The 27,508-nt window shown below is 38.2% G+C and overlaps 1 protein-coding gene across 1 annotated transcript in view; it reads left to right on the plus strand.

The window, feature by feature from the left end:
• The window catches only part of LOC117415866 (adiponectin receptor protein 2-like), a 54,829-nt gene extending 28,183 nt beyond the window's left edge, over positions 1-26,646 (plus strand). The window contains exons 3-8 of the mRNA XM_034026757.3: positions 1,900-2,052; positions 5,211-5,382; positions 10,881-11,067; positions 11,762-11,949; positions 18,081-18,274; positions 20,944-26,646. Coding sequence (XP_033882648.1) covers positions 1,900-2,052; positions 5,211-5,382; positions 10,881-11,067; positions 11,762-11,949; positions 18,081-18,274; positions 20,944-21,072 — 1,023 coding nt within the window. The 3' untranslated portion in view covers positions 21,073-26,646. The remainder of the gene's footprint in view (positions 1-1,899; positions 2,053-5,210; positions 5,383-10,880; positions 11,068-11,761; positions 11,950-18,080; positions 18,275-20,943) is intronic.
• The last annotated feature ends 862 nt before the right edge of the window (positions 26,647-27,508 follow it).

Below are 27,508 nucleotides of genomic sequence, written 5' to 3' on the forward strand. Positions count from 1 at the left end.
GCAGTTTCACCTATTCAAGGCTTGATTCAACCTATATAGGTAACAAGCTCCTGTGTGTTTTATTAAACCCATAGTAAAATCAAGAATATATCGAACTGCTATGCAATGGGAGCCTTATTTCCAAACCTGCATTGTACATTTGTTGTACAGATAAACTGATTTGCCATGTGTCTTTTGATACATCCCAATAAACTTAAATTGCCGTTCTGCTGCGCCCGCTACTTCAACTGCTTATTTCTCATGACCCATTTCTAGATATTAACTTCCTATTTCCAGTGCCATAGAAACTCCTTGTGTCTAATGGCACCCTTGATTTTGGCATGTGCACTACAGTAAGAATGATGGGAATATTGTGGTCATAAGACATTTTGGTTTCCAGATTATAAAGACCTAACAATTCGAGATATTGGCTTAATTCTTGGTATACATTCTGTCTAATTCTCTAGCTCAAATTTGACTGTGGAAATCGTACAAGAAAAGTTAAGTATTTTGTAGTGTGATATCATGAATCTGCATTTAGAACCATACTTCGAAAATGCCTCTACACAGTACTGTTCCTTCATTATGTCAATAATAGCATCAAAGTAAACTGGAATCCATTGACTGCTAGGCTGTGGACTTTAAGGTTACTCTTGCACTATCCTCTACTTAATTAGTTTTGCTTAACAGCACCGTGTTGTAACATGATAAACGACAGCCAATATATAGTCTGCCTTAGTGTCTCTTATCAAAGTCAATCTATTCTGGTGTTGCTCAGAAATTAATCGGGTGATTATGGAAGGGACTCTACTGCAGTGTAGGATGCTGGCAGGGTAACCCCTGTGCTGTTGGAGAAAGCCATAGGCAATGTGGGGGAAGATCAATGCAATATTAATTAGATCCATTATGTACAGACATAGTACTGATGTAGCCTGTTGTAAATAATCTTGTGTTTTGTGGGGGTTAGCTTAGTGGAGCTACAAGGATCAATACCCCTGCAGTCAAAGGGTCTTATGTGAAATTACTCCCATCAGATACTCACATTCATTAAAGTTGGTGTTTAACACACATTTCACTGGTGTTTCTATCAATATGGGAACCTCGCCCTCACAGTAAGTCTTTTTATCAGCAGAATTCATGTGTTTCCTGTGAATGATAAAAAACTAAACTCTGTAGAATAGTAAAACAACATTTACATTTCACCCTTAAGTCTTTCTTTTTTTTTTTTTATTCTTATCAATACTGCCACTTTTTAGATCATTAAGATAAACCCAGTTTTGAGGATGCTTTTAGACCAAGTATCCAACTCTTCTGCATAAAACTGATCAAATTACCTCTAATTGATGTGGGTAACCACAGGATTCTACAATTACTCACCTCGGGCCAGAGAGGAGCAGTGATGTTTCGAGTGGGTCTGTCCTCTAAAATACCTGGGTCTTCTTAACATGAATTGGTGCTTATGAAAGCTAAAATTGTGTCCTTCAGCCCTGGGCCTGACTGACAATTGTGCTGTTTTGGCCTGAGCTGGTTTAATAACCCTGCAGAGGTAAAATGCATGTGAATTAGCCACCCTGTGATTTTTAAAGTTTTTGTATTTTACAATAATTATGCTGCATTGGGATGAAAGTTTTGTACCATATAAAAGTCTGCTGCCTTTGTAAATACTCAGGATTGAAGACCTGTATACATGTCTAGGAATGACTTTCTGAATATTCCCATTTTATATTTATTTTTCAAAATAAGAAACAAAGTAGAATTTAAGTTATCTTGGGTTATATTTCTGTAAAGTTACTTGATGAAGATAAAACAAGACACAATTGATAGATTCAAAATATAAGGACCCAGCTCCCTTCACTGTTTCGTGTGTGGTTCTGGGGTTTTGAGTGTGATGCAAATGTTTTCTTCATGTTGTTTTTAAAGGATGAACAGATGGAGTCTGAAGAGCCATGGCAGGAGACAGAGGATGAGGATGAGGTAGAGAAAGAGAAGGCACCAGACGAAGGCTTCATGGGAATGACACCATTACTGCAGGCGCACCACGCCATGGAGAAGATGGAGGAGTTTGTACACAAGGTGAGGCCTTGACAACTTCCACAAGCCTTTTGAGTCCTTGTTCTATGCTGTAGTTTATCTGAATAAGGCGTTGGTCATCTGGGGATTATTTTAAAACATGAATTCGCCGTTTATTCTGCATAAAACATTCCCAATTCAACTGTTATTTATTCAAAATGCCATTGCAGAATACCACTGATTTAATATGTTGTTGAATAGACCTCAAGAATAACAATAAATGTGTTGATGGCTACAGTCACACCAATGCATTTGAAATGTTAATTTTACAATTCCAGTACATTTGAACACTGTGAATGATTGTCGGAGAGGAAAACAATCAATCACTGATGAATCCACAGGTGTTATTTTATATACATAGATAGATAGATGGATATAGTTCGACTCTCAAAATCTACTTTGTCTTTCTAAAAGTTCTCAAAGTTAAAGTAAATCTTTAATAATAAAATTCAAAGTGATATTGATGGAGCTCAGAAAAATGAATTTGATCTGTGGAGATCTTCTGACTGTTCTTAGTATTTCATTTATTTAAACCAAATGCAGTTATTGAGACCATTAATCAGGATGCGTTTCAAGAAAACTGTTCCCCTTTTCTTTCTTTCTGGAAGTTCCCTACATGCTTTACAAACCACAAAATAACCCATAAACTGAAACACATCAGCAGTTGCAGATCTAAATAGATATAATTAAATTAAACATTTATTTGAGTAGTGCTGTTCAAATGTTATACCCAGCTGATATTTTAATGTACTTTTGTAAGAAAATTGAGTCCTGCTGTTCATATGTGAAAATGGAATAAAAAAAGGCAATTATCTATAGAACTATAAAGAACTACTGAATTACTTATGAAAGTGTACTGGAGGCGGTCATGTAAAATGTCACGCTTTTTTTCAAAACATCTGAAAAATGTGGTATTAACATTATTAAGCATACAGTAAGTTTGAGGGTATTAGATTCTAGGGATATGCCCGTACACTAGAATGTATCCCTCCCACAAAGGGAATGTAGAACAGCGTTCTAGGACACCTTTAACCTTTTATTAAACTTGCAGTTTTGGGTGCAACTCCTAATAGAAAAAAATAATAATTTCAACACATTCTTTAATTCCAGTTCTATAATCAACCATCCATCAGCTACATTTAAAATGCACTATACATTGATGTATTTTAAAACTAAATGTAATGTATTAGACTGTCCATTCATGACAATCGACCACCTACCTCAGTCATTTTTTCTATAAAAATGACAGTGGAGTAAATAAAGGTTGGTAATATATATATATATATACTTATATATATACTTTTATATTAATCATAAAGCAGTATATGGAGTGACAGGACTGCAAGCATCAGTGTCTGGGGTTTTCAGCCTCACTTCTACTTGTGGTGATATTACCCACATACACAGATGTGTGCCTTCCTATAAGGAACCACTCTTAAACAGTGCTTAGCAAAAATTCTAATTTCTCCAACTATATAACATGTGGAATCACTCAGCCATTCCATTTATTTGAGATTCCAAATCCTATTATCCTGAGATAACAGAACACAGTGCTGTTTCAATTACAAACGTCACAAAGCCTGATCTGAATAACCTTGGGAATTTAGACTCAAGAATCAGTACATAACTGTTTTTTTTATTTAAATCCACAGTTTTACAAATGAAATCCCAAGGTGCTATAATAGCTATAACTAGGAGACACAACTTCATCTTTATTTTGACCTAAAACTTAGTGCTCCTTAATTTTTTCACTTAAATGAATAAACTATTCCTGAATTCTACTGTAGGGAAACCTGATACAGAAAATGTTGAGTTGCTTGACGTGTGATTACAAATTTGCATAATACAAATATTTCAGGGAGCACTGTATAAAGATGCAAATGAGAAACTGTCAGGTCTCAGGACTGCCTTAAACACATGATGTTTAATCAGTTTCATATGTATATAGCCACACTCAAGTGCTATCTTTCTTCACATCAAATTTCCACTAAGGGTGACTTTGTATTATGTGCCCTTCATCCACTTTAACCTTAACTCCATAAGCAAGCCTTTTGTTTGCTGGCCTGATAGATCAAACAAGCTGATACTTGTATCCGTAAGTTCGTTAGCCAGCAATTTAACCCTTCTGGTGGCAGTGAAATCAATTTCTCCTGAAAGTACTGTAGACTGGAAATGACTTGAGTCTTTACAGTAGTTCCTGAGGTTTTATTGTGCCACAGTTGCCGACTTCTGTTCCACATGGGTCGTCATGCAAACACATTACTAACTGATACTTCCTTGTGGGTCATTCCAGCTGAAGTGGACCAACTCATTAAGAGGAACGTGGCACAGTTTGCAGGTCTTGCAAACCTCTGAAAGATGAGATGATATTTTTACATCTTTTTTTCTCAGTGTACTTTTTCACTGTCACAGATATCCTTGTATCAGTCTGAGCACACTTTTTTTTCACACAGTTTTTGCTATGAAACAGGAAATTTAAAATTGATATGAGGTACTGTGGTTGGCATAAAATTGTTATCAGGAAGTTATTGTTCCACAGTATGTTACAACTTTTTGAAGTCAAAACAGTTTTTAGTTGGCATGCATTGCTAGATGTTTTTAATTTTTGTAGCCCTTAACCAAATAATATAACTTGGTTGCAGCTAGGAGCTGTTCATTTGCTAAAACAGCAACAGGACAAAATGTGCTTCGCCTGAGTCAAAGTGAAAATAAAAGGTCTGGATTTGTAATTGCTGTTAAATTAACACTGTACATCATACTACTTTTTTAGAAATTTTATATGGTTTCTCTGTGTCAACAAGAAATTGGAGGCAAACCTTTACAATGAAATTAGAAAACAGCTGATTTGTCATTTCAAGTAGTTTTGTGAACAGGAAATTGGTTCATCATATTGTTCTGGGACAGGGGTGATGGGTGGTTGGGTTTATAACATCCTCCATGACTTCATGGACAACATGACAACAGCCTAATTGTTTCCCAGTGACCAACCAGATCTCTCAAGCTTCAGAAAAATCCCTGCGCACTAAAGATGATTTTGCTATTAATATCCACAAAACAGTCCGATACAGGTTTTCTTCTCCAAATGTTGGTCATCCCCTCCCCTAGAGTGAAGTGCAGCTTTGCTTTCCTGCTCTAATGCTGGTCCCCCTCTCCAAACCCAGGTCTGGGAAGGAAGGTGGCGGGTCATACCCCATGATGTGCTCCCTGATTGGCTGAAGGACAACGAATACCTTCAGCACGGTCACCGGCCCCCCATGCCGTCCTTCAGAGCCTGCTTCAGGAGCATCTTCAGAATCCACACAGAGACCGGGAACATCTGGACACATCTACTAGGTAAAACCTGCTCCACAATACAGCTCCGAGTTCCCAAGCCTAATAACTATTGATAACTAGATTGAAATGCTGTGTCTATTTTACTATTGTGTTTGATTTCAGATCTGACATTTATTGTACACATACGGTAATAGCAATACAGTGGTGTGTAACATGTATCAAGATATTATTAATGATCACATATTCTGGAAATCTGTGTGTGTGTCTGTGTGTGTATTTCTCAGTGTTTTCAACACCACGGTTAAAAACTCACACTAGCCTTACACCCAGTCCTGGGTTTCACAACTGCCCTTGTTTAGATATATTATTGAAATTACTAGGTGCCAAGAATTTGGGCTCAAATCCTGTTCTGAACTGATCACACTTACCACAGCATGAGTAAGTCTTGCCTGGGTCTCTAGGTTTATGATTGCTAAATGTTCATGCAGTTTGCAACTTCTGGCTCCTGATCATTTCACTAATCTACGAAATTCAGGGTAGTTCTGAAACTCAGGACTGGGTGCAGGACTAGTGTGAATTTACAACGCTGTATAAATGTGCCACTAAAAATGTTCAGTCAAATTCTCTGCTGTGTGACCAGTGTATTGCAGTATATATTCTAGTGGAAGTACAGCTAAAAAAAAGCTTGTAAAGTATTTAAAATTCATGTCAATGGCTAGCTGGAGACTTTTTTTTAAAAATTTATTGTCATGGGTCACTCCACTGTACTAGTTTGTCCCTGACTCTGTTCTGCGGTACCGTTAATAAGTAACAGGAGTACTAAAAGATGGATACACCTGTACACTGTCACAGGAGCAGTCACAGAAAAACATATACTGTAAAATGACACCATACGCTGAGTTTTGTTAGGTATTTTTTCCTCAATCAGATGCTATTGCAGAATTTAAAAATGTTATCCATTTTGAAGAGTAACAGAGCATCTAGAATATAAAGAAATGCAAGGTGAACCAAACAGGAAATGAAAAAGAAGGAAATGAAGTGTTGATGTCATGATTGATTAAACTGGAGAGCAGCAAGAACCCACATGATGTGACAGCTGTGTCTAGGGGTAAAATTCCTGTTTAGAAATAAATATTAAAATCCCATGACTTCATGTCCCAGCAATCGTCCGTAATAGAGCTAACCAGCACTATAATACATTAGTGCAATTTAATCTTGCTGCATAACTTACTGGGAAAAGACGAAAAAGCTGTATTTTTCTGAATATATTTATTTAAGAGATGGATGTGGGGGCATAAGGTATCAAAAAAGAAAATTTGATCTCGGCTTCATTTTTCTTGTGGCTTCAGCCTGATTTCATATAATTATTAATCTTTCAAATAAAAATAAGCTATCCATTTTATTTTCAGTAGGTGTTTGAATGTGTCAAATCTGTTAATTTGGTATATTCAGTCTGTGCAGCAATAGGAAAAGTACTTCCTAAGCCCCTATAACATCCTGACTGAGGTCCTCCACTCTTTCGTTTTCCTTGTTCTATAATGCTACACACTATTAGTGCAGCACCCAAGCAGCTGATTTAAATGAATGGATCTTGCAGCCTTTGGAGGAAATAAATATATGTAAATACAAATGTTTAGTCTATTTGCATTGGAATTTAGGAACCCTACGGGGGGGGGGGAACTGGTGCAATTCTGATTTTGTCTTGAATTAACCATAAGTGACACTTGCATTTTAATGGACAACATAGTTTTTAATATGATCCCTGCATGCAACTGCCCTGTCTTGGCATGGAGACAATATGAGCTTGAATTTTCTCTATAGCAAGTTCATCGTGTCATCAGATCACTCCATAATCAACACAAGGCCACCTTTTTTGTGGCCTCATTACTAAAACTTTTTACAATGATATTGTATCACCACAAGCATGCCAAGTATTACCTCTACTAGTGTTACTCAAGTTTTTTGCCCAGTCGTATGTATTTTTTATAGGTTTTAGGACATACGTTATTGCAAAAAGTAAAATAAAATTGGAATACAGTTTTATCAATTGGTACAAAAATCAGAAATTGATAGCACAAATTGTAATTGCTTTAGTTCCAATACTACTGTCAGTATTCAGTCAGAGGCACACCTCCTTGAAGACCGCTTTATAGTGTACTGTATGTACAGTAAGTTAGAGCTAGCTGCATCTATGAACAAGCTATAGAATACCTGCATTCATATCTATCCTCTGTAGGGTCAAACTAGGATGTTCTCAACTCCATTACATTCCTGCAGCCAGAGCATCATAATGAGCTCCTTTGCACCCTTTCAATTTACCGGCTTACTGAGCCGTGTCTGCCTACATCAGGCCTGTCCGTTGTGCTGGGGAGGGCTGACATCCACACCAACTAGACATAATAAAGTCAGTACTCGGAGGATGAGGTTTAAGCAGCAGCAATATGCTCTTCTATAGCAGCTCCGCTTGCGATGTGGTAGAACATCTTCTACACCTTAGTGTGTTTGTGCATCACTGGAGTAATTCTTTTTATAAATTAAGAAAAGTTAGGATGTTTTTGAATTGGTATGCTCAAGAAAAATAATAACTTAAAAAGTGAAACAATTTAGCAACTTGTTTTTATTATATATAACTAGGTCTTCCCTAAAAGGTACTTTTAAAAAAGCATTTTCAGCTAATTTTTGAGAACTATATTATTTAGTACTTAAACCCACAATAAAATAGTTTTGTGTATTTTTCAATGCTGTGCATTGATGAAGTAATTAGTGTGGAAAATTGTTAGCTTTTGAATTTAGTTTCATTAAAGGGGAGTGGCCAGAGCAGTAGTAACAACTTCCCCTCACTTCAGAGACTGACCAATTGTGTTAAATTGTGTAGTGTCTTGTGATGTGGACTAATTTCCATTGCGTGCTACATTGAAACCCCCAGCCTCAATTCACTTAAGCTGGTTTGTTGAACCCTAGCCTCCAGAGGTAAATGCTAGTGAATTAAGCCAATTGGTTCGCTAAAAGGCAAATGCAACAAGCCATTCTGAAACAAAAGGCCAAGAAGCTGTTCACGGCAAGTTATGTTAAGAATGCCGATTAGTGGAAGGTGCTTCCCTTCACTGAAATGCTTGCACCCTGCAGGATCAGCCGATTGCTCTTGTCGGTGTCTCTCGGTGTTGCACAACCACTGTCTGCTGCTGCCAGAACTGGGGACTCGCAATCCAATTCAGGGCTTGACTTTTCTTACTGCTGCTCAAACCCTATCACTAGTATCGCTGAAACGGAATTATTATTATTTTATTATTATTTATTTCTTAGCTGACGCCCTTATCCAGGGCGACTTACAATTGTTACAAGATATCACATTATTTTTACATACAATTACCCATTTATACAGTTGGGTTTTTACTGGAGCAATCTAGGTAAAGTACCTTGCTCAAGGGTACAGCAGCAGTGTCCCCACCGGGATTTGAACCCACGACCCTCCGGTCAAGAGTCCAGAGCCCTAACCACTACTCCACACTGCTGTGTCAGATTAATTATAATTGGACATGAGGATTAGTCTTTAGTTCCTTAGTCCTTGTTCTTTCACCTGTTTTGATTAAATGGAAGTGTCCCCTTTTTAAATTTAGTCACTTTTTTTTTTTTTTACTATGTATTTAATTTTAGTTATGTGCAAAACGCACTGCAGTGTTTGGTTAGACATGTCAGCAAATATAGTCAATTCTTGTTATAAAACCTATTTCCTTTATATGTCCTTATAAACAATACTTTAAAATGAATTTTTCTTTCCTTGTACCTTCCTGGCATCATTATCACTGATCCCCCATTTTTCTTGTGTTGAAGATGTTAGTTATTATTATTTTTAAACTAATATTTAAGATACATCTCTAAAGAATACACTTTTTCTGCTTCCAATTAATAACTTTGTTAATAAATGTAAGTTTCACTCAAGATATCTAGCTGCAATCTGTGAAATGCATAGGAGCCACACACACATCCTCAAATGCATCTAGAACAGGTCACAGCCCCACATCAATTTCTGGAATGAGACCAAAGACATTGGATATGTCCGATTGCACAAGCCGATTGCACCAGTTGGAGGCTGCAACACGTACTCTTTGACGTTTAATCACCATTACTTCTATATCATTATCAGTATGAAAATAATATTAGTTGAGGGTTGTATAATGGCTCTTTGTGCTCCACAGTATGGCTCTTTTGAAGTATCTCATTAGTTTTTTTTTTTGTTTGACAAGACTGCAAGGGCAATCAGTAGTCTTTGGTCGTAGCCTATATTTCTGCCCCAAGTTAACTGTTCATTGAGCAGTAGCTTGAAGCAGGCAGTCTCGCACAGAGGAGTTCATTTAAAAAAGAGGCCATTCCACATCCACAAAGCATTAATTAGACAGTAGAGTCACTTTCACACAGATCAAAACTTTCAGCAACGGTCTGCTGACAGCAATTGAACCAAATGGTAAGTTACCGGCGGGGACTTTCTATTTATTTATTTTATTTATTTATTTATTTATTTATTTATTTATTTATTTATAGTATGTTGTCGATTTGATCAAACTACAAATGCAGTTACAATGTATCTGTTTATCATCTGTGATTATATCGCAAACACAGTTACAATGTACAGGTAATGGACAAAAAAATGGTATCCCGCTCTGTGGAGTTCTCGGTGGACTGTTTTCGATGAAACTGGCTGTTCGCTCCCCAGATTGAAATTTATAGTCAATTGATCTGCAGTTGCTCGCCTGTTTTGCCTTGCACTTTGAATTAATGCACGGATATCACAATCCTGGAGTATGCGCTTCCTCCCACTGTTGCCCTTTGCTGATGATGTCTTTCCCTCAGAGTTCCATTCTGACATCACCTTAGACACTGTTGCTCGTGAAACATCAGCAAATTGAGCTGTCTTGGTCGCTGAAGCGCCTGCCATACGCGCCCCAACAATCGCCCCTCTTTCAAAGTCACTGAGGTCTCCGCTAATTCTAGGCAGCCAGGCCTGTCCAGCCTTTTTTTACATACCCAAAGCATGCTGGGATGTTATTTGCTTAATTAACGCATGAGCCACACCTGTGTGGAAGCCCTTGCTTTCAATATACTTGGTGTCCTTCATTTACCCCGGTGTTTCAATTTTTTTGTCCACTAGCTGTATCTGTTTATCAACACGGATTATATCGCAAACGAAATTGGGCAATTTATGTTTATTAATGCCGTCAGCTGACGTTGACAGCACAGCTCATTCTAGAGAACACCCCTGCAGAAAGTATCGCAGTCTACTTTTTGTGGAACGTGACTAGAGTTCTGTACAGGATGATTTAACGTGGGCTAGTAATGTAGTCAAATTGCAGCAAAATTGACGTGTGTAAACAAAAAAATGAGGTGGCAAAATCACAGTTATAAATGGAATGGCTCTTTTAGCCAGAAAGGTTGGACAGCTCTGATATGGTTACTGCTTTGAGAGTTCATTACATATAGAGGTAGTTTACATATAATTGATGGTGGTGCTACCAGAATGCGTGACGTGTCATATTAAGCCCTCGTCTAACCCCTGTCGCCAGGTTGCCTGTTCTTCTTGTGCCTGGGCATCTTCTACATGTTCCGGCCCAACATGTCCTTCGTGGCGCCCGTCCAGGAGAAGGTGGCGATCGGCATGTTCTTCCTGGGGGCCATCCTCTGCCTGTCTTTCTCCTGGGTCTTCCACACGGTGTACTGCCACTCGGAAGGGGTTTCCCGTGTCTTTTCCAAGTAAGCACTTGCACAGCAGCACCAAAAATGCCTACCTGGGTGTTAATCAGCCTTTGGATAAATCAACAGTAATGCAGCATATTTCCTGATAAATGGCAGCTTTTGGGAAGAGAAAAATGAACATTTATAGCAGAAACTTTGGTAATTGGAGACACAAAAGTATGAGCAGTAGGATTATGGTAAAATCCCCAGAGGTAATAGAAGCTGAAGACTTTGTGTTATTCTACTAACTGCTTAAAACTGCCACCATTCATAGCAGGGAAGATTTCAATCATCGTATGACTTCATATCCTACATTCAATGGTAGGATATGTTTTAATACCGAAAGAAACTTCTCAGCTAGAAATCTTTGTCAATATTTTTAATGGTAAAATAAGTTTTAGTTCCCCTTGTAACAGGTTTAGGTGTGTCCACCCCTGGGTGATGAGGTATTTCATCCTTAATTTCTGTTAGAAATTGTTTTCCATTGTGACAACACAAAGTAGTTTCCTTTATCAGTTTCCTTATTTTATAACATAGTCACATTATTTGCAGATGTCTTGTCCAAATGCTTATCTAAATTGAATTACTATGTTTCTTTTTAGAATTACTCTCTTGATTTTTAATGATTTTACAATTGGAACTATACCATAACCGTTAAAGAATAAGCTGTAGCATAGTGTTACACTCTAACTTTGTAAAACGTGTTTTCCAGACTAGACTACTCGGGCATCGCTTTCCTGATCATGGGGAGCTTCGTTCCCTGGCTCTATTACTCCTTCTACTGCTCCCCACAGCCCTGCGTCATCTACCTGATGGTCATCTGTGTGCTCGGTATCTCCGCCATTGTGGTGTCCCAGTGTGATTTCTTTGCCACACCCCAGTACCGGGGGGTCAGAGCAGGTAAGTTTTGACAACAGGGAGGAGGGACAATGCATCTTTACCTAAAGTGCTGCAGAATACTGTGGAACTGTTTATCACACACACACACACACACACACACACACACACACACACACACACACACACACACACACACACCCTTTTATTAAACCAGAAGAAATAAACTGGCAATACTAATGCATGGTTACATGACCAAAAAAAGTGACCTCCAAAAGTCTTTCACTTTCCCCCACCCCCCAACACTAAGGGCAACACTATTCCAAACATTAAAAGCCACGTTACCATAACTGAATTGCGTCATCCCATTAATGGCTGTTGCTGTAGTGTATCAAAACAGCTTTTTCAATTTAATTATTTTCCTTTAGTGCACTTTTGTATTATCCTCCACAGTGGATCCACGTTTATGATGACAGGGATATTACATAACCATTGATTTTTTAAGTAGTGTTTTATTTTTTTAGCTCTGGGTACAAGAATGCATGCTGTATACACTTTGCACCCAAAAACCTACTCTGTGTGTGGTTTATAATAAAATACCAATGTCCATTTTAAGTAGATAAGGGACTGAGGAGGATATCTAGGCATATGTACGTCCGTTGTCACATTTATACACTGCCTCTGGGCTTTTCTCAAACAGCAATAAATGCACATGTATAAAGCAGCAACAGTAAGTATTAGGTTAATTTAAAAAATGATCCAGCTTTCTGAAGTGTTTGTTCCAGTGCCACTGTGATATAGAATGCATGCTCTATTTATCTGGCGGTCCATGTTTCCAGTGTGCCACAGTATATCTAGAGAGGCTCCTCCTGCTTCCTAGTAAAGCATAATCTGGCCTATAAACTGACAAGCACAGTGCATTCTTCAAAACACTGCATCAACTCAACAGCTTGAAGGGCAAGCTGGCTTTTGAGTGGAATTGACACAAATGTCAAACAAATATTATTCTACAGGTTATAAGCTTTAAAATGATACACAATATAGCAGTGTGTATGTTGTGCATGCATTAAAGTCATTTCAGACCAGAAACCATGTTTTTTTTTAATGAGTTTTCAATTCTGCAGCCACCACCACTCTGAAAATATGATGCTGCGGGCTGAAAGATTTTGTTTTTGTTCTCACAACCCACATTTCTAGTTTAATTTGGCGCTTTTGTAACATCTTTACAATGCATGCAGTGTAGTATTTTTCTAAAACTATTACATAGTAAGTATAAGTAAGCCTTTATTTTGTTGAGTTAAATAGGTTTTCCACTGTTGGGGGTCTTTTAAATGGAGACCCTGTTCCTGGCTACTTGTATATAGACCAGATGTTTGGATCAATCTGTGATTAGTAGAATTCAAAAGGGTGCAATGTTCTGCAGTTTTAGATCTGAGAAATGATTTATCTGTGGGAAACAGTTTAGAATAGAATTTAAATTTCCCCATCGTCGCCTTCTCTGGAACCTGAAACTTTATTTTATTGCAGTGGATTAGCTAATAGGCCACAGATAAACGTGCTTGGGTCATGAAGTTATGACCCTTTTTATAGAGGCAATTTTATATTGTGCTCCAAACCTTCCCAGCCGACATTTATGGTGCTATTATCGGAAACAGCTCTGGTGCCTGGCACTGGGGTTTGCTGCCTAACACCCAATTAAAATATGTTTGCAGTAAAAAGCTGTATATTATACCTCTCTCTGATGGGCTTTTAACATCGGTCCTCTTTTAGGAATCAACACATTAATCGGCCTGATCGATAGATATGTTAACACAAGCCAGGGATATTTGTTGTCTGCAATTCTTTATTAACACATTTTAATGTATTTTAGAACTGAACTACGACAGCCACACACAAAGAAAACTAGATGGAAAAGTGTGCTTTAAGTGCATAGCACGTGGTTAATTTAAGTACCATACGACCTGAAGCATATGTCAACTGCAATTGTATTATAATTGGTACTTCCACACTGGAAGTCATTTGACATTAGAGGAATGTACAATAAAGTAACTCACAAAGGCTCCTTGGTCTTCATGGTTGCTTTGTTGGATCACTATGTGAGTTGCAGCTTGAAGGTCTTTATATACAGTGCCGTGAAAAAGTATTTGCCCCTGTCTGATTTTCTGCATTTTTGCATATTTTTGACACTGAATATTATCAGATCTTCAACCAAAACCTAGTATTAGATAAAAGGGACCCTGAGTGAACAAATAACACAAAAATTTGATACATATTTCATTTATTAAAGAAAGTTATGCAACACTCAGTGCCCCCTTACTCAATAACTGGTTACGCCACCTTTAGCAGCAATAACTGCAACCAAACGCTTCCTGTAGTTATTGATTAGTCTCTCACAGCACCATGGAGGAATTTTGGCCCACTCCTCCATGCAGAACTGCTTCAACTTTGTGGGTTTTCGAGCATGAACTGCTCGTTTCAGGTCCTGCCACAACATCTCAATGGGGTTTAGGTCTGGACTTTGACTAGGCCATTCCAAAACTTTTAAATTTCTTGTTCTTCAACCATTCTGATGTAGACTTGCTTGTGTGTTTCGGATCATTGTCTTGCTGCATGACCCAGCTGCGCTTCAGCTTTAGCTCACGGACGGATGGCCTGACATTCTCCTGAAGAATTCTCTGATACACAGCAGAATTCATGGTTCCTTCAATGATGGCAAGGCGTCCAGGTCCTGATGCAACAAAGCATCCCCAAACCATGACACTACCACCACCATGCTTGACCGTTGGTATGAGGTTCTTACTGTGGAATGCAGTGTTTGGTTTTTGCCAGACATAACGGGGCCCATATCAGCCAAAAAGTTCCACTTTTGACTCATCTGTCCATAGAACATTGTTCCAGAACTCTTGAGGATCATCCAGGTGCTTTTTGGTAAACTTGGGACGAGCATTCATGTTCTTAGTGAGCAATGGTTTCCGCCTTGCTACTCTGCCATGAATCCCATTTTTGCCCAGTGTCTTTCTGATGGTGGAGTCATGAACACTGACCTTAACTGTACTCTAAATTACTTAGACCAATAATTGGTCCAATTAAGTAATTTAGGGCACAGTAAGAACAAAAGCCAGGAGGGACACCAGCCCTCCAGGACGGAATTGCCCACCCCTGCTCTAGAACCTGTGTGCTGACAACTTCACTCTGTCAGATTTATATTGGGCAGGGCTGGCCCAAATCAGGCCAGAGTACTCAAACAGCTGACCTTAATTATCCCTTTAATTGGGTTAAGTTAACTTGGGAGGGGGGGGGGGGGGGCAATAACTTTTTCACACCTGAAGATTACATGTTTGATTGTCATTTTTTTCTCTCAGACTCCCTCTATATACTACTACAACCCACAAAAAAATCTGACCAAATACAATGTGAAAAATGTGCAAAAATGCAGAAAATCAGACTGGGCAAATACTTTCACGGCACTGTACCTGAGGGAAATTATCTACAAGTTAAACCACTTTGAGTACACACGGACTGAAACCATTTCACAAATTCTGTGACCTTTCAGACAAATAATTTGCACCTGTAGCAAAGGTGTTTAATACTTATGCAACTGAGATTATATTCTATATGCATTTTTGTACTTTATCATTGTGGAGTAGTTTCTACATGTAAAGTCTAATTTGAAAGCATTGTGGAGTGCCAACAAAATGTGAAAATTTTGCAGGGGAGTAAATACTTCTGTAAACCGCTGTGTGTGTGTATATATATGTATGTGTGTGTGTGTGTATATGTATGTGTATATATATATTGCCTTGCAAAAGTATTCAGACCCCTGACCAATTCTCTCATATTACTGAATTACAAATGGTACATTGAAATTTTGTTCTGTTTGATATTTTATTTTAAAACACTGAAACTCAAAATCAGTTATTGTAAGGTGACATTGGTTTTATGTTGGGAAATATTTTTAAAAAAAATAAAAAACTGAAATATCTTGCTTGCATAAGTATTCAACCCCTGTGCTGTGGAAGCTCCCAGTTTAACCGATGAAAGAAATTGCCCTAACGAGGACACAATTACCTTACCATTGGCCTCCACCTGTGAACCATTAAAGTTGCTGTCACATTTTCTGGATAAAAACCCCACTGTTGAAGGATCATTGGTAAGGCTGTGAATCTGAAGGAAAATGAAGACCAAAGAGCATTCTACAGAAGTTAGAGTTAAAGTAATACAAATGCATAGATTAGGGAAAGGGTACAAAATAATATCCAAGTGTTTGGATATCCCAGTGAGCACAGTTGGATCAATAATCAGGAAGTGGAAGCTGCATCACACCACCCAGGCACTGCCAAGAAAAGGCCGTCCCTCAAAACTCAGCGCTCATACAAGAAGGAGACTTGTGAGAGAAGCCACAGAGAGGCCAACAATCACTTTGAAGGAGCTACAGAGTTCAGTGGCTGGGAGTGGAGTAATGGTGTACCAGTCAACCATATCAAGAGCTCTGCATAACAATGGCCTGTATGGGAGGGTGGCAAGAAAGAAGCCGTTACTCAAAAAGTACCATCTGAAAGCACGTCTGGAGTTTGCCAAAAAGCATGAGAGTGACCCAGCTGTGATGTGGGAAAAGGTTTTGTGGTCAGATGAGACCAAGATAGAGCTTTTTGGCCAAAACTCAAAGCGCTATGTGTGGCGCAAACCTAACACTGCCCATGCCTCAAGACACACCATCCCTACAGTGAAGTATGGTGGTGGCAGCATCATGCTGTGGGGATGCTTCTCATCAGCAGGGACTGGGCATCTTGTTAAAATTGAAGGAAGAATGGATGGAGCAAAATACAGGGAAATACTGCAAGAGAACCTGCTTCAGTCTGCTAAAAAACTGAACCTTGGGAGGAAATTCACCTTTCAGCAGAACAATGATCCCAAGCACAAGGCCAAAGCAACATTGGATTGGCTCAAGAACAAAAAGGTGAATGTCCTTCAGTGGCCCAGTCACAGTCCTGATCTCAATCCCATTGAGAATCTGTGGCACTATTTGAAAATTGCGGTCCACAAGCGTCGTCCAACCAACCTGAACAACCTGGAGCAAATCTGCCAAGAAGAATGGGCCAAAATCACTCCGACACTGTGTGCAAAGCTGGTAGATACTTACCCCAAAAGACTTAAAGCTGTTATTGCAGTGAAAGGTGGCTCTACCAAATATTAATGTGTGGGGGTTGAATACTTCTGCAAGCAAGATATTTGAGTTTTTTATTTTTCTTAAAAATATTTCCCAACATAAAACCAATGTCACCTTACAATAATTGATTTTGAGTTTCAGTGTTTTAAAATAAAATATCAAACAGAACGAAATTTCAGTGTACCATTTGTAATTCAGTAATATGAGAGAATTGGTCAGGGGTCTGAATACTTTTGCAAGGCACTGTATACGTGTGTGTGTGTGTGTATATGTATGTGTGTATATATATATATATATATATATATATATATATATATATATATATATATATATATATATATATATATATATATATATATATATACACACACACCACTTTTTTTTTTTAATAAACTGTTTAGTGTTAAAATGAGGTACCAAAAAACATACATGGTCATCAGCTGTTGATTAGACCAAGTTACTGTGGTTTCCTTTGGCTTTTTTTCATTTCCATTTTGGTGTAGACTGCTGTGAAGAACTAGTATGCAGGAGTAACAAATGTGTGACACATACTGAGGTCAAATGCTGATGCATATGTTTTGTTTTTCATTTTTTTTAGTTTTGTTTTATTGTGAAATAAAAAATAATCTGAGGAACCTGTGCTGAAGCAAAGTCTCTTCAGAGTACTGCTTCCTAAAGCCTTACACACAAGCCAACTTCACACTATTTATAAGAAACATTTGAATGTTAAAGGAAAACTAGTCAAAATGGGTTTGAGTAGATCAACTTGAAAAAATTGACTGAAAACTTAGTAATCAACTAGTTGTTTCAGCAGTTGTCCAAATAAGTTCCGTTATGTGCAGATATAAACCGAAAAACTACACTGACGTAGGCAGAAAATTTAAACGTTCCTTCTAGACAAAGAAGCTTCTATAGTTTTGTTTCGAGCAGGGATGAATTCTATAAACCTTACAGCGACATCTGCTGGAGAGAGAGAGAGAGAGACTTCCCTGAGAATGCACTAACTGTTGCCTGGTGTTCCTTACAGGTGTGTTTGTGGGTCTGGGGCTGAGTGGGGTGGTACCCACGTTTCACTTCATGATCTCGGAGGGGTTCCTGAGGGCAACCACCATGGGCCAGATGGGCTGGCTCTTCCTCATGGCAACACTCTACATCACCGGAGCTTGTTTGTACGCTGCCCGCATCCCCGAGAGGTACTTCCCTGGAAAGTGTGACATCTGGGTAAGTTTCTATTTCTCTGTGCTAGATAACTACATTAGAAATATCTGGGCTGTGGCCTGGCACCCTGCCTTGGCTCTATATTGGGCAATATTGCAAATATCAAGGGCATATTATGAACTGGAAAAGAAGAGATTAAACATTTTTAAACTGACCAAGTGCTATTTTCACTAAGTGCATGCAAGCTCTGAAAGCTCTGTGCTTGCAGCCAACAGCCCTTTACTGTTTGCAAACCTGCCACTCATGAGCTGGAAACTGAATGACAGGAGTAAATGCTGTATTCCACAGCGGTGATGGGAGGGTAAGCCCTTTCTCTTAAAGCGTGTATTTTAGGGCTGGTTATCTCTTTGGCAGCATGTTGAAAAGCATCACCTGTCATGGCTTGAGTAGTGACCCCCAGGGAAATGGAAGCGCTACTGTGTCTTATTAAGGAGAGCGTCTATTTTCAGGCCTGCTGATTGAACCCAGATGCCGGAGCTGCGTACACCTGAGGCCTGGGCTACAGACACAGCCAGTAGGCCTTGGTTCGGGGGCAGGGTCACTGAGCCTGAGTAGAGAGGGCTGGCTTTATGGGAAACAGGGCTAATTCACTTTTCCATTTCAAACAAGTGGAAACATTGACAAAGCAAGGCGGTGCGCTCATGCCATAGCCACGACTATTATCATTTTTTATTATTAGTGTTATTATTTGATTGGATATTTCTTCCATTCATGGCAGCAGATTCTGACATGCTTCCAAATGCAGATGCCCATTCCTTGTGTTACACTGTTGGTTTTGTATAATCCACGTCTGGCTTGGATTTTCCATTTAAGAATTGCACGTGTTCTGAGGCCTGCTGGCTTTGAATGAGTAACAGCTACTTATAAACTCACAATCCAAGGTTCTCTTAGCTCACACTAAGGTTACTAGAAGTGTAACAGTAAGATCATTCCACCTCAAGTGGAACCGGGGGGGGGGGGGGGGGATTTTATTTTCTAACGACCAGTTTCAAAGCAATAATAAAATTGCTTGTCAAAGTCATCTCCCTAATACTCCCTAATAGAGAGAAATGAGATCCAAGGTCATCAAAATTGCCATTTTACCACCTTCAGACATGCACTCACTGTGGGTGAGTTACATACTCTCTCTTGCTTGCACACACAACATCATCCTGCATCATAAGTTGTTTATGTGCAGTAAAGTCAACCATAAATAAAGGACTCTCCGAACGACCCAATACTGAAGTGATACCTGTCACAATAAATGTCATGTTTACCAAAATATATTGCACAATATAAATAGTGTTTCGAAGCGGTACGTTCACAAATAGAACGCCAGACATTCTCAAATATATGATTTTAAAATACTAGCCCATGTATTCAACCTGTTTTTATGCATTTGTTTTTACTCAAATTTGTCGTCTTTCTACCTCCTAGTTTATTCACCCCTTTGCCAATTTCCTTTTAAGAAATAATGACATTTGGTAAAAAAAAACAAGGGGTTAAATGATCTAGGAATGAGAATGAGCCTAAAGCCAGAAGATGAAGTAAGCCAAGCAATAAAATGTAAACTAAAATACAAAAAATGCAGCATGCAAGGTATTTCTGTCCTGGGTGTGCGAGCGTTTACTTTTCCACTGTTTTACATGGAACTCTTAAGACATAACAAATGCCGCCTTGTCTGAGTCCATTTCCAGCTGGGTGCCCTGAGCATGCCCTCTGAAATGTGCTGCTGTGAAATACCTTGCTGTGGCCACTGCAATACCAGGGGTTTCCCATTGCAGTAACTCTCTCATAGAAATGTTTTCAGCTTTGTCTTATCCTGCCATTTGCTTGATCCATAATGCATATTTTCAGAAACAGAAATGTGGTGGGGTTTCTGTGCAATGCTGAGATCAGATAGTGGACATGGGGGGCTGACCATATTCCCATACATCTCATCTGAAAGGCAGAACCAGTCAAGAACACAATAAACCAAACCTTCAGCAGTACACATAGGGCTGTAACCACATAGGAAAGTGTGCCTTGATCTCACTGCTAAGAATAGGACATTGTTCCCTCATGCTTCTTAATAAACCCTAGAAGTGATTCTCTCTCTCTCTCTCTCTCTCTCTCTCTCTCTCTCTCTCTCCTCTCTCTCTCTCTCTCTCTCTCTCCTCTCTCTCTCTCTCTAATTACTTTTTGTAATTAGGGATGTTTAATTAATCAATGAGTGCGACCAGGAACAGCTGTGGGTTTATTAATCCGCACAGAAGATCCCCAGTGGTCTCCTCCAGTAAAAGCACTGCAGTGTGGAGTGCAGTGTGTCCTGTGGTCAGGAGCCCTTTGATTTGAAACCTGCTTGCACTGCATTGGCGTTTTCATTTCTGCGGATTGAGGAACAAAAATCAACATGACTTATTCCACATTATTGTGCTTCAGTAACTGCTATTGGTCAGGATAACACATGTCCCATAAAACAGGGTCATAAAGCAGCACTGTTCTTTCGATTGAATCAATCCCTAGTTATAGGTATAAATTATAGAATATATAAAATGACAGCAGTGTTTTAAGACTAATTAATAAGGCACATCTTGGGGATTGAATGGAGAAATAAAGAGCTGTTCTCTCTGTTTATTTACAGTCAGTGTTGGCAGCATTATGATGATGTGTTTGCTTATATCTTTCCTTCTCTGTTTTTCCCCTCCTCGCAGTTCCATTCCCATCAGCTATTTCACATCTTGGTGGTGGCGGGGGCTTTCGTCCATTTCCACGGAGTGTCGAACCTGCAGGAGTTCCGCTACACGGCGGGGGGCGGCTGCACGGAAGGCAACGCGCTCTAACCAGTGTGGCAGATTGAGTCTGAAACATACATGCAGGAAATATCCATTGTGGTCAAGAGGATGATGAATCTTTTATCCAAATGGAGAAACGGCAACATTGAAAATGACTTGGTTTGATCAGTCCAAGCTTACCACACTCCTTGGAAGAATTGGTTTAAATAAATATATATATATATATATATATATATATATATATATATATATATATATATATACACACATACAAAGTAACTATAAAGTATATATCAAAAAACAAAAGTTTTGATTTTACCGAAATGTTCTATTTATTACAACAAAAGCAAGCTGTGAAGTTGAGAGGTGACATCTTTTCTTTTGTTTGTTTGTTCACAAGATCTAGCTGCTTGTAATCCATAAAGAAGTTTCCTGTAAATAAGATTTCTAACTTTCAGTTACATAGATTTATATTCTAAAAAAAAAAAAATTGAAAAAATAATTGGGGGAGGGGGGTAGGAATACAAAATCTACAAACTTTTTTTAAAAGAAAGTGTTTGCTGGAGTACCACACACACTGTTAATATCGACTTTGCACAATAATGTGGACTGTCATGCAGCAGGCCAGAGAAATTAGTGCATCCCAGCCACATGGAGGTATGGGGGTCGTCTCCCAAATATACACTTCCTCTGTGAATGGACCTATGAGGGGGTAGAGACCTGCTCAAGGTTTATATGTGCTGAATAACTTAAGAACGGTGTCTGTACCCCTTAAAGCTACGATATCCCAAGAAAAATGACTTTCTAGACGGATTTTAATATGGGGATGTATTTTCAGGGATTTTCTAGACATGTTGGTCTTAAATACAGGTTTGACTGTATTTACAGATGTCTTGTATGATCCAGTCTACTGCAGCGTTTCCAGGGGGAACAAAAAAACAAAACAAACAACAACCTAGTCGCAGGCTTTCTCTGTCTCTTTCTCCACTGTTCTGTTTGAGGCAGGGTAGAAGTAGCAATGTTTTCCACTCAATGCAGATTTCCACTTGAGTCAACGGCGGTCCTTTTTGGGGGTTCAGCTTGAGCATCGCTCCCACTGCGGAGGCGAGGCCTGGAAGCTTTTACATTGTCTGTGAGGCGGAGGGTCAATGTGGGATGGGGACCGACAGCAGGTGCTTCCATCCATTCCCCATCCCGCCTTCACAATTCACTTTTTGTTTTCTAAACAGGTCCAACTGCGGTCAGACCCATGGTAGTGTTATCCCCAGAGCCAAGATTCATCTCTAGGTTTTCTGCCCTGTTTAAACTCTTTCTCTGCGTTTTTATTTTTGACACGAGAAGTGATTTACACTTGTAACATTTCTCTTGTCATTTTAAGAAAGGTGGAAAGTTTGTCGAGAAAGGAGCTTAAACAAAACAAATGGCAATAGATTGAATTAATGGCAGCACAATAAAAAGTACCCTTATCCATAAAAACCAGTAGCATACATACCAACAGAGACTGCTTTTCTAGTTGCACAGTGTATGGATTTACCAAGAGGTGCAGTTAAACACAGTATGCATACCCACTGTAGTCTACTGATCAGTGAACTATAAACTATGTAAATGTATATATGTTTTTTGTTTTGTTTAATGCACTTCTATATTTCCTGGTCCCCAAAGATGTTCTCAAGACAGGTTAACTTGTGTGAGATAACCTAGAAATGCTTTCAGAGAGAGGAAAATACATTCATTAATTGTAGAGATAATCTGGTAATGCACAATAAGGTGGAATCAAACTAGCACAAAGCTCTTGTATGCGTAAGTATGCATGCATATACAGCTATGGCCAAAAGTGTTACATCACTATATAAAATTAACTCATTTTGCTTCATAAAGTCGAATGAAGCCTGCTGAATAATTTTACGTTGATATATTGAATACATACTTTGTAGTTTTCCCAGACAATGAAAAACGGACAAATTGAAAAATGTAACATTTTGAAATCTAACATGAAATACTGTAACACTATTGTGGCTTCTGGTAGACTTCATTGTTTTTATTACATGATGTTCCAAATTATGTTCATATAGTTTAATTTTTTTTTTATTATTTCCTAAAATAAACTTTTGGCCATAGCAGTATGTGTATTTGTTTCATTGTTGTGTGATATTGGTACATTCTATAATAGGTCTAGAAAAGTGGTCTATTTCTGTTTCACTTGATACCCTCAGTCAGGTATGTACACAGATGAAGTCAGAATCTGAAACGTTTCTTATAATTTGACTGCTCCTATTTTATGCCTCATTAACAATTTCTCCCAAAATCGAGCTCTGTTAAACAGCAATAATAATGCCCTAGGTCTGGGGTTAGTTTTATTTTTTGTTACAAAAAGTGCAATTTTGTTGGTTTCTGGATCCACCGCCTGTCTTAAGTTGTTTTGTCAGACAGCACAGAACTGAAACACAGTCACTGGACAGTTCGTATTGTCAGACAACACACGACTGAAACAGAGTCACTGTGGAGAGTTCGTATTGTCAGACAACACAGGACTGAAACAGTCACTGTGGAGAGTTCCAAGTGGCTCTTCTTGGCACACATTTTGGATTAGTTAAGAATTTGGGTTTATATTTTTATTTACATTGGTGTTCAAAACTGGATATGTCTCAAACATTGCAGGTAAAAAAAATAAAAAATCAAAATAGAGAATCCGTAATGAGGTAGGGGTTTGGAAACACATCGATTTTTTTTTTTTTTTTTTTTTTGAACAGGCAACGAGTTTCTAATTTTTCTAGCTCGTAACACATTTTGTAACCTTGATTTTCAGTGTGAACAATGGCATCAAGTGATTAGAGATTGACACATTTTTTTAAATTTCTGATTTGACGGGATGTCTCTTTTTTTAAAGCTCAAGTATTTTTTTGTAAAACACAATCTCATTGTATTTTACATGGAAAACCATATTTTGCACATGTGTGGAATAAGGTTTTGGGTATTTGAGAAATTAAAATTAAGCATGAATAAATACTCAGTGTTGCGCTTCTGCAAAATACAATAATGTGAAGAAAAAAGGTTTGAGGGTCTTGCTGGATTTTTTGCTGATTTTCTAGATTTATTTTCTATTTTTTCATGTATGTATATAATTTTGTTTTGGGTTCCACTGAAGTTTTGAAGACTGGTTTAAAAAAAAAAAAAGAAATGGTCAAACCTGCTAACCTGCTATAACAACCACTCAAGACACCATCTAAATGGTGTATAGGGATACATTAAAGTGGTTTAATAAAATATATTGGTGGGCTTTAATAGAGGTTTGACTGCAATCCATTCATAAGTTAAATTTATATGCCATATTCAACACGCGCACAAAAATGTGTCGTTCATTTGCAAACTGTAGCATTTCTATAAAACACTAAATGGAATAAAAATCATAATGTGATAATTGTCAGGTGGCACTTAGGTAATGACTTGAGAGAAATTTTGGTCATAAGGAATACACCAAAGTATAGCCAAATGCAGCAGTTATAAATGGTAAAAGAGAATGCCCTTTTGTAACTAACAGGGTCCTCATTAGATGATTATTAATTAGCTTTTTTTTTCCCACATACTAATAGAGGAAAGATACTGGAAATATGCATCCTCCTATAATTAAGCCTGATGTTTCTAAAACTGTTTTTGCTGTGAGACTATTTTACCTTTAACTTCTCTAAAGAGAGAGAGTACCTTTATTTAATGCTATGCTGCCATGTGCTGCAGTCCAATGTTAACCATATCAATATTGCATCACCTGTTTATCACTAATCCCAATTATAGATGTATGTGCAACTGAACATTTCCAAGTTTATCTTCTAAATGTGTGTTATCTAGAACAAAGACAGTGGTCCAGGAGACTGAATCTGGATGTAGTGAATATTGCCTCGGGTGTCGGGCAGAGTTGGAGGCCAAGGAAGAACTAAAGCAATCAGCAAATGTAAACGTATGTTGTCCATTGTAAATGCTTTGTCATTTGCAGTCTTTTTTTTTAATACATCCTATGGAAAAAGGATCCAATACTTTAAAATGGAAAAGCCACACTTTGATGGTAATCCTTAAAATAGGTAATGAGAAATGCAAGATGAAGCAATATTCATTAATTTGTTAATCAATTCATTCATTCATTCGTTCATTCATTTGCTCTGTTTCCCGACCCTGTTACCCTCGAGCTGTTTGATTTCAATGTGATCTGATCTTTCTTGAGTTTCAGACAAGACTCTTAAGGTGGGAGTTTGCATGGGGTGAACGAATAGAGCAAGACAAGAACTGAAATCAACTCCTCAACACTTCTTTGTGTTTCCTACTAAAAAAACTGAGGACTGTGAATCCATTCCTTATCAAGGCTGCAAAACAAAGCCTGGTAGCCATTTAATGATACAAGCTGAACCATGTAGAATGGTGTCTGCTGGTCTGAAGTCATTGGGAGGGAAACAGTAGTAACAGAAGCAGTTCTTTATATATATATATATATATATATATAACACCTATATGATAACAAGCTTGGTAAAACTATGGAACAACTAACATTGTGACACACATTCTTGCAATAGGTGAGAATTGATCTTTTATTTGTAACGAGCAAAGGCAAAACTGGAAAACTTGTATTCAAAGAAAATGTATTACTAATGTTTATTTTATAATCTAATCATAACTCTTAATGTGTGTTGGGCTATTGTTTTCTAATGGATTCTTATTCATAACACTTTTTAGTTATAAATTCAAATGCATAATATGCGTTCTGCAGGAAAAGTATGCAGCACAGTCGAACCCCTCATTGCATGGAACAAAGCAAGAATCGCAGCTAGCCCTCGACCTGAGATTCATTTTTCTTATTTCTTGTGGTCTTAAAGCACTGCGGGTCAGATTGATAAGCATTGCCCCCAGTGAAAGGTTTGCACCAGTTTAGTGTACAGTGATACAGAACTAACAGAAAACTACATTAAAACACAGGGTTATTTAATATAACATTTTGTTATATATATATATATATATATATATATATATATATATATATATATATATATATATAATTTTTTTTTTTTTTTTTTTTTTTTTTTTAAGGGAGATGTAATATTACAGAATGTTATATTAAAGTGTTTTAGTAGCTCTTTGTGCTTTTATTGCTGGTTTACTTGAAATACAGTAAATGGTTTTGCTCAAAATGAACAGACCTGGATTGCACTTTTAAATTGACTAATACATATCTATGAGACCTGTGTTTAGTATTGCTGAGGGCTCTGGTTATTCTAGATTGAGCCACGGTGTCTAACAGGTTTGACACTTGGGAGGCTAATCAGTTTCTTGAAATGCAACACTCACCAATGGCTTCTCTTACACATGGGCTTCACTGGTAGTGTTTGGTCTTTGCCTTGTTGGGAAACCTGCTAGTGTGTGTGTTGGTGTTCTAAAGCAAAGAGTGTCTGGGTTTTCTTCCTCCAAAGTTAAAATAGAGGCCTTGTTAATTTCCTGAAGCAAATGCATTCAAGAAACTGCTATTGTTTTGTTGAAGCACACACGTTGACTTTGAAGAGGTGTGTGATTGAGATGGGATCTTTCGATCTGCTGTATTATTGTTCTTCTAATAAAGTTTTTTTTTTTTTGAATCTTTAAAAACACTGGTTGGTGTCGTTATTTTTGCTTATGTGTCATAGAGCAAGCACTCCTGTTTTAAGCTGATTAAGGGATTCTGTTGCCGTGCTTCAATTCCAGTGCTCAGGCACAGTTAGCCTGCCCACAAAGAGCGCACCCTCTTTTATTATTATTTATTTCTTAGCAGACGCCCTTATCCAGGGCGACTTACAATTGTTACAAGATATCACATTATACATTTATTTCACATTATTTTTACATACAATTACCCATTTATACAGTTGGGTTTTTACTGGAGCAATCTAGGTAAAGTACCTTGCTCAAGGGTACAACAGCAGTGTCCCTCACTGGGGATTGAACCCACAACCCTCCGGTCAAGAGTCCAGAGCCCTAACCACTACTCCACACTGCTGCCCGTAAGGTGGGTTTTCACAATTAAAGAAATTGAATCAGAAAATAAGAATATGTAAATATACCACATGGTAAGTTCCATTAGAGATTAAACTAATTCCACAGTAAATATATTTGTCTGTCACTTGTAGGCAAAATTCCCATCTTTTAGACCCTTGTCCTTTACAGATTTGTTGAAAACTATTGGTATTAGGACCCCTCCACCTTGTATCAGTATAGCCGCATCTTGCTGTGTGGCAGAGATTACATGAGGGGTCAAGGTGCATTGCATGTGGTCTGCAACTGGATCAATGAGGTAAGGTGATTGCAGTTAAGAATGCAATTGGATTGACATCCAAGGATTGTCCACCTCTGATCCTGGACAATGTGTTAGATGACCTATCTGGGTATACATTCAGCATCTAAACCACCAGTACTGTTCCACAGCTATGGCCTAGCATTTTGCATCACATAGAATTTTAGGATTGAGACATAA

This window comes from Acipenser ruthenus, chromosome 7, assembly GCF_902713425.1.
Source record: "Acipenser ruthenus chromosome 7, fAciRut3.2 maternal haplotype, whole genome shotgun sequence".
In the NCBI taxonomy this organism is placed as follows: domain Eukaryota; kingdom Metazoa; phylum Chordata; class Actinopteri; order Acipenseriformes; family Acipenseridae; genus Acipenser; species Acipenser ruthenus.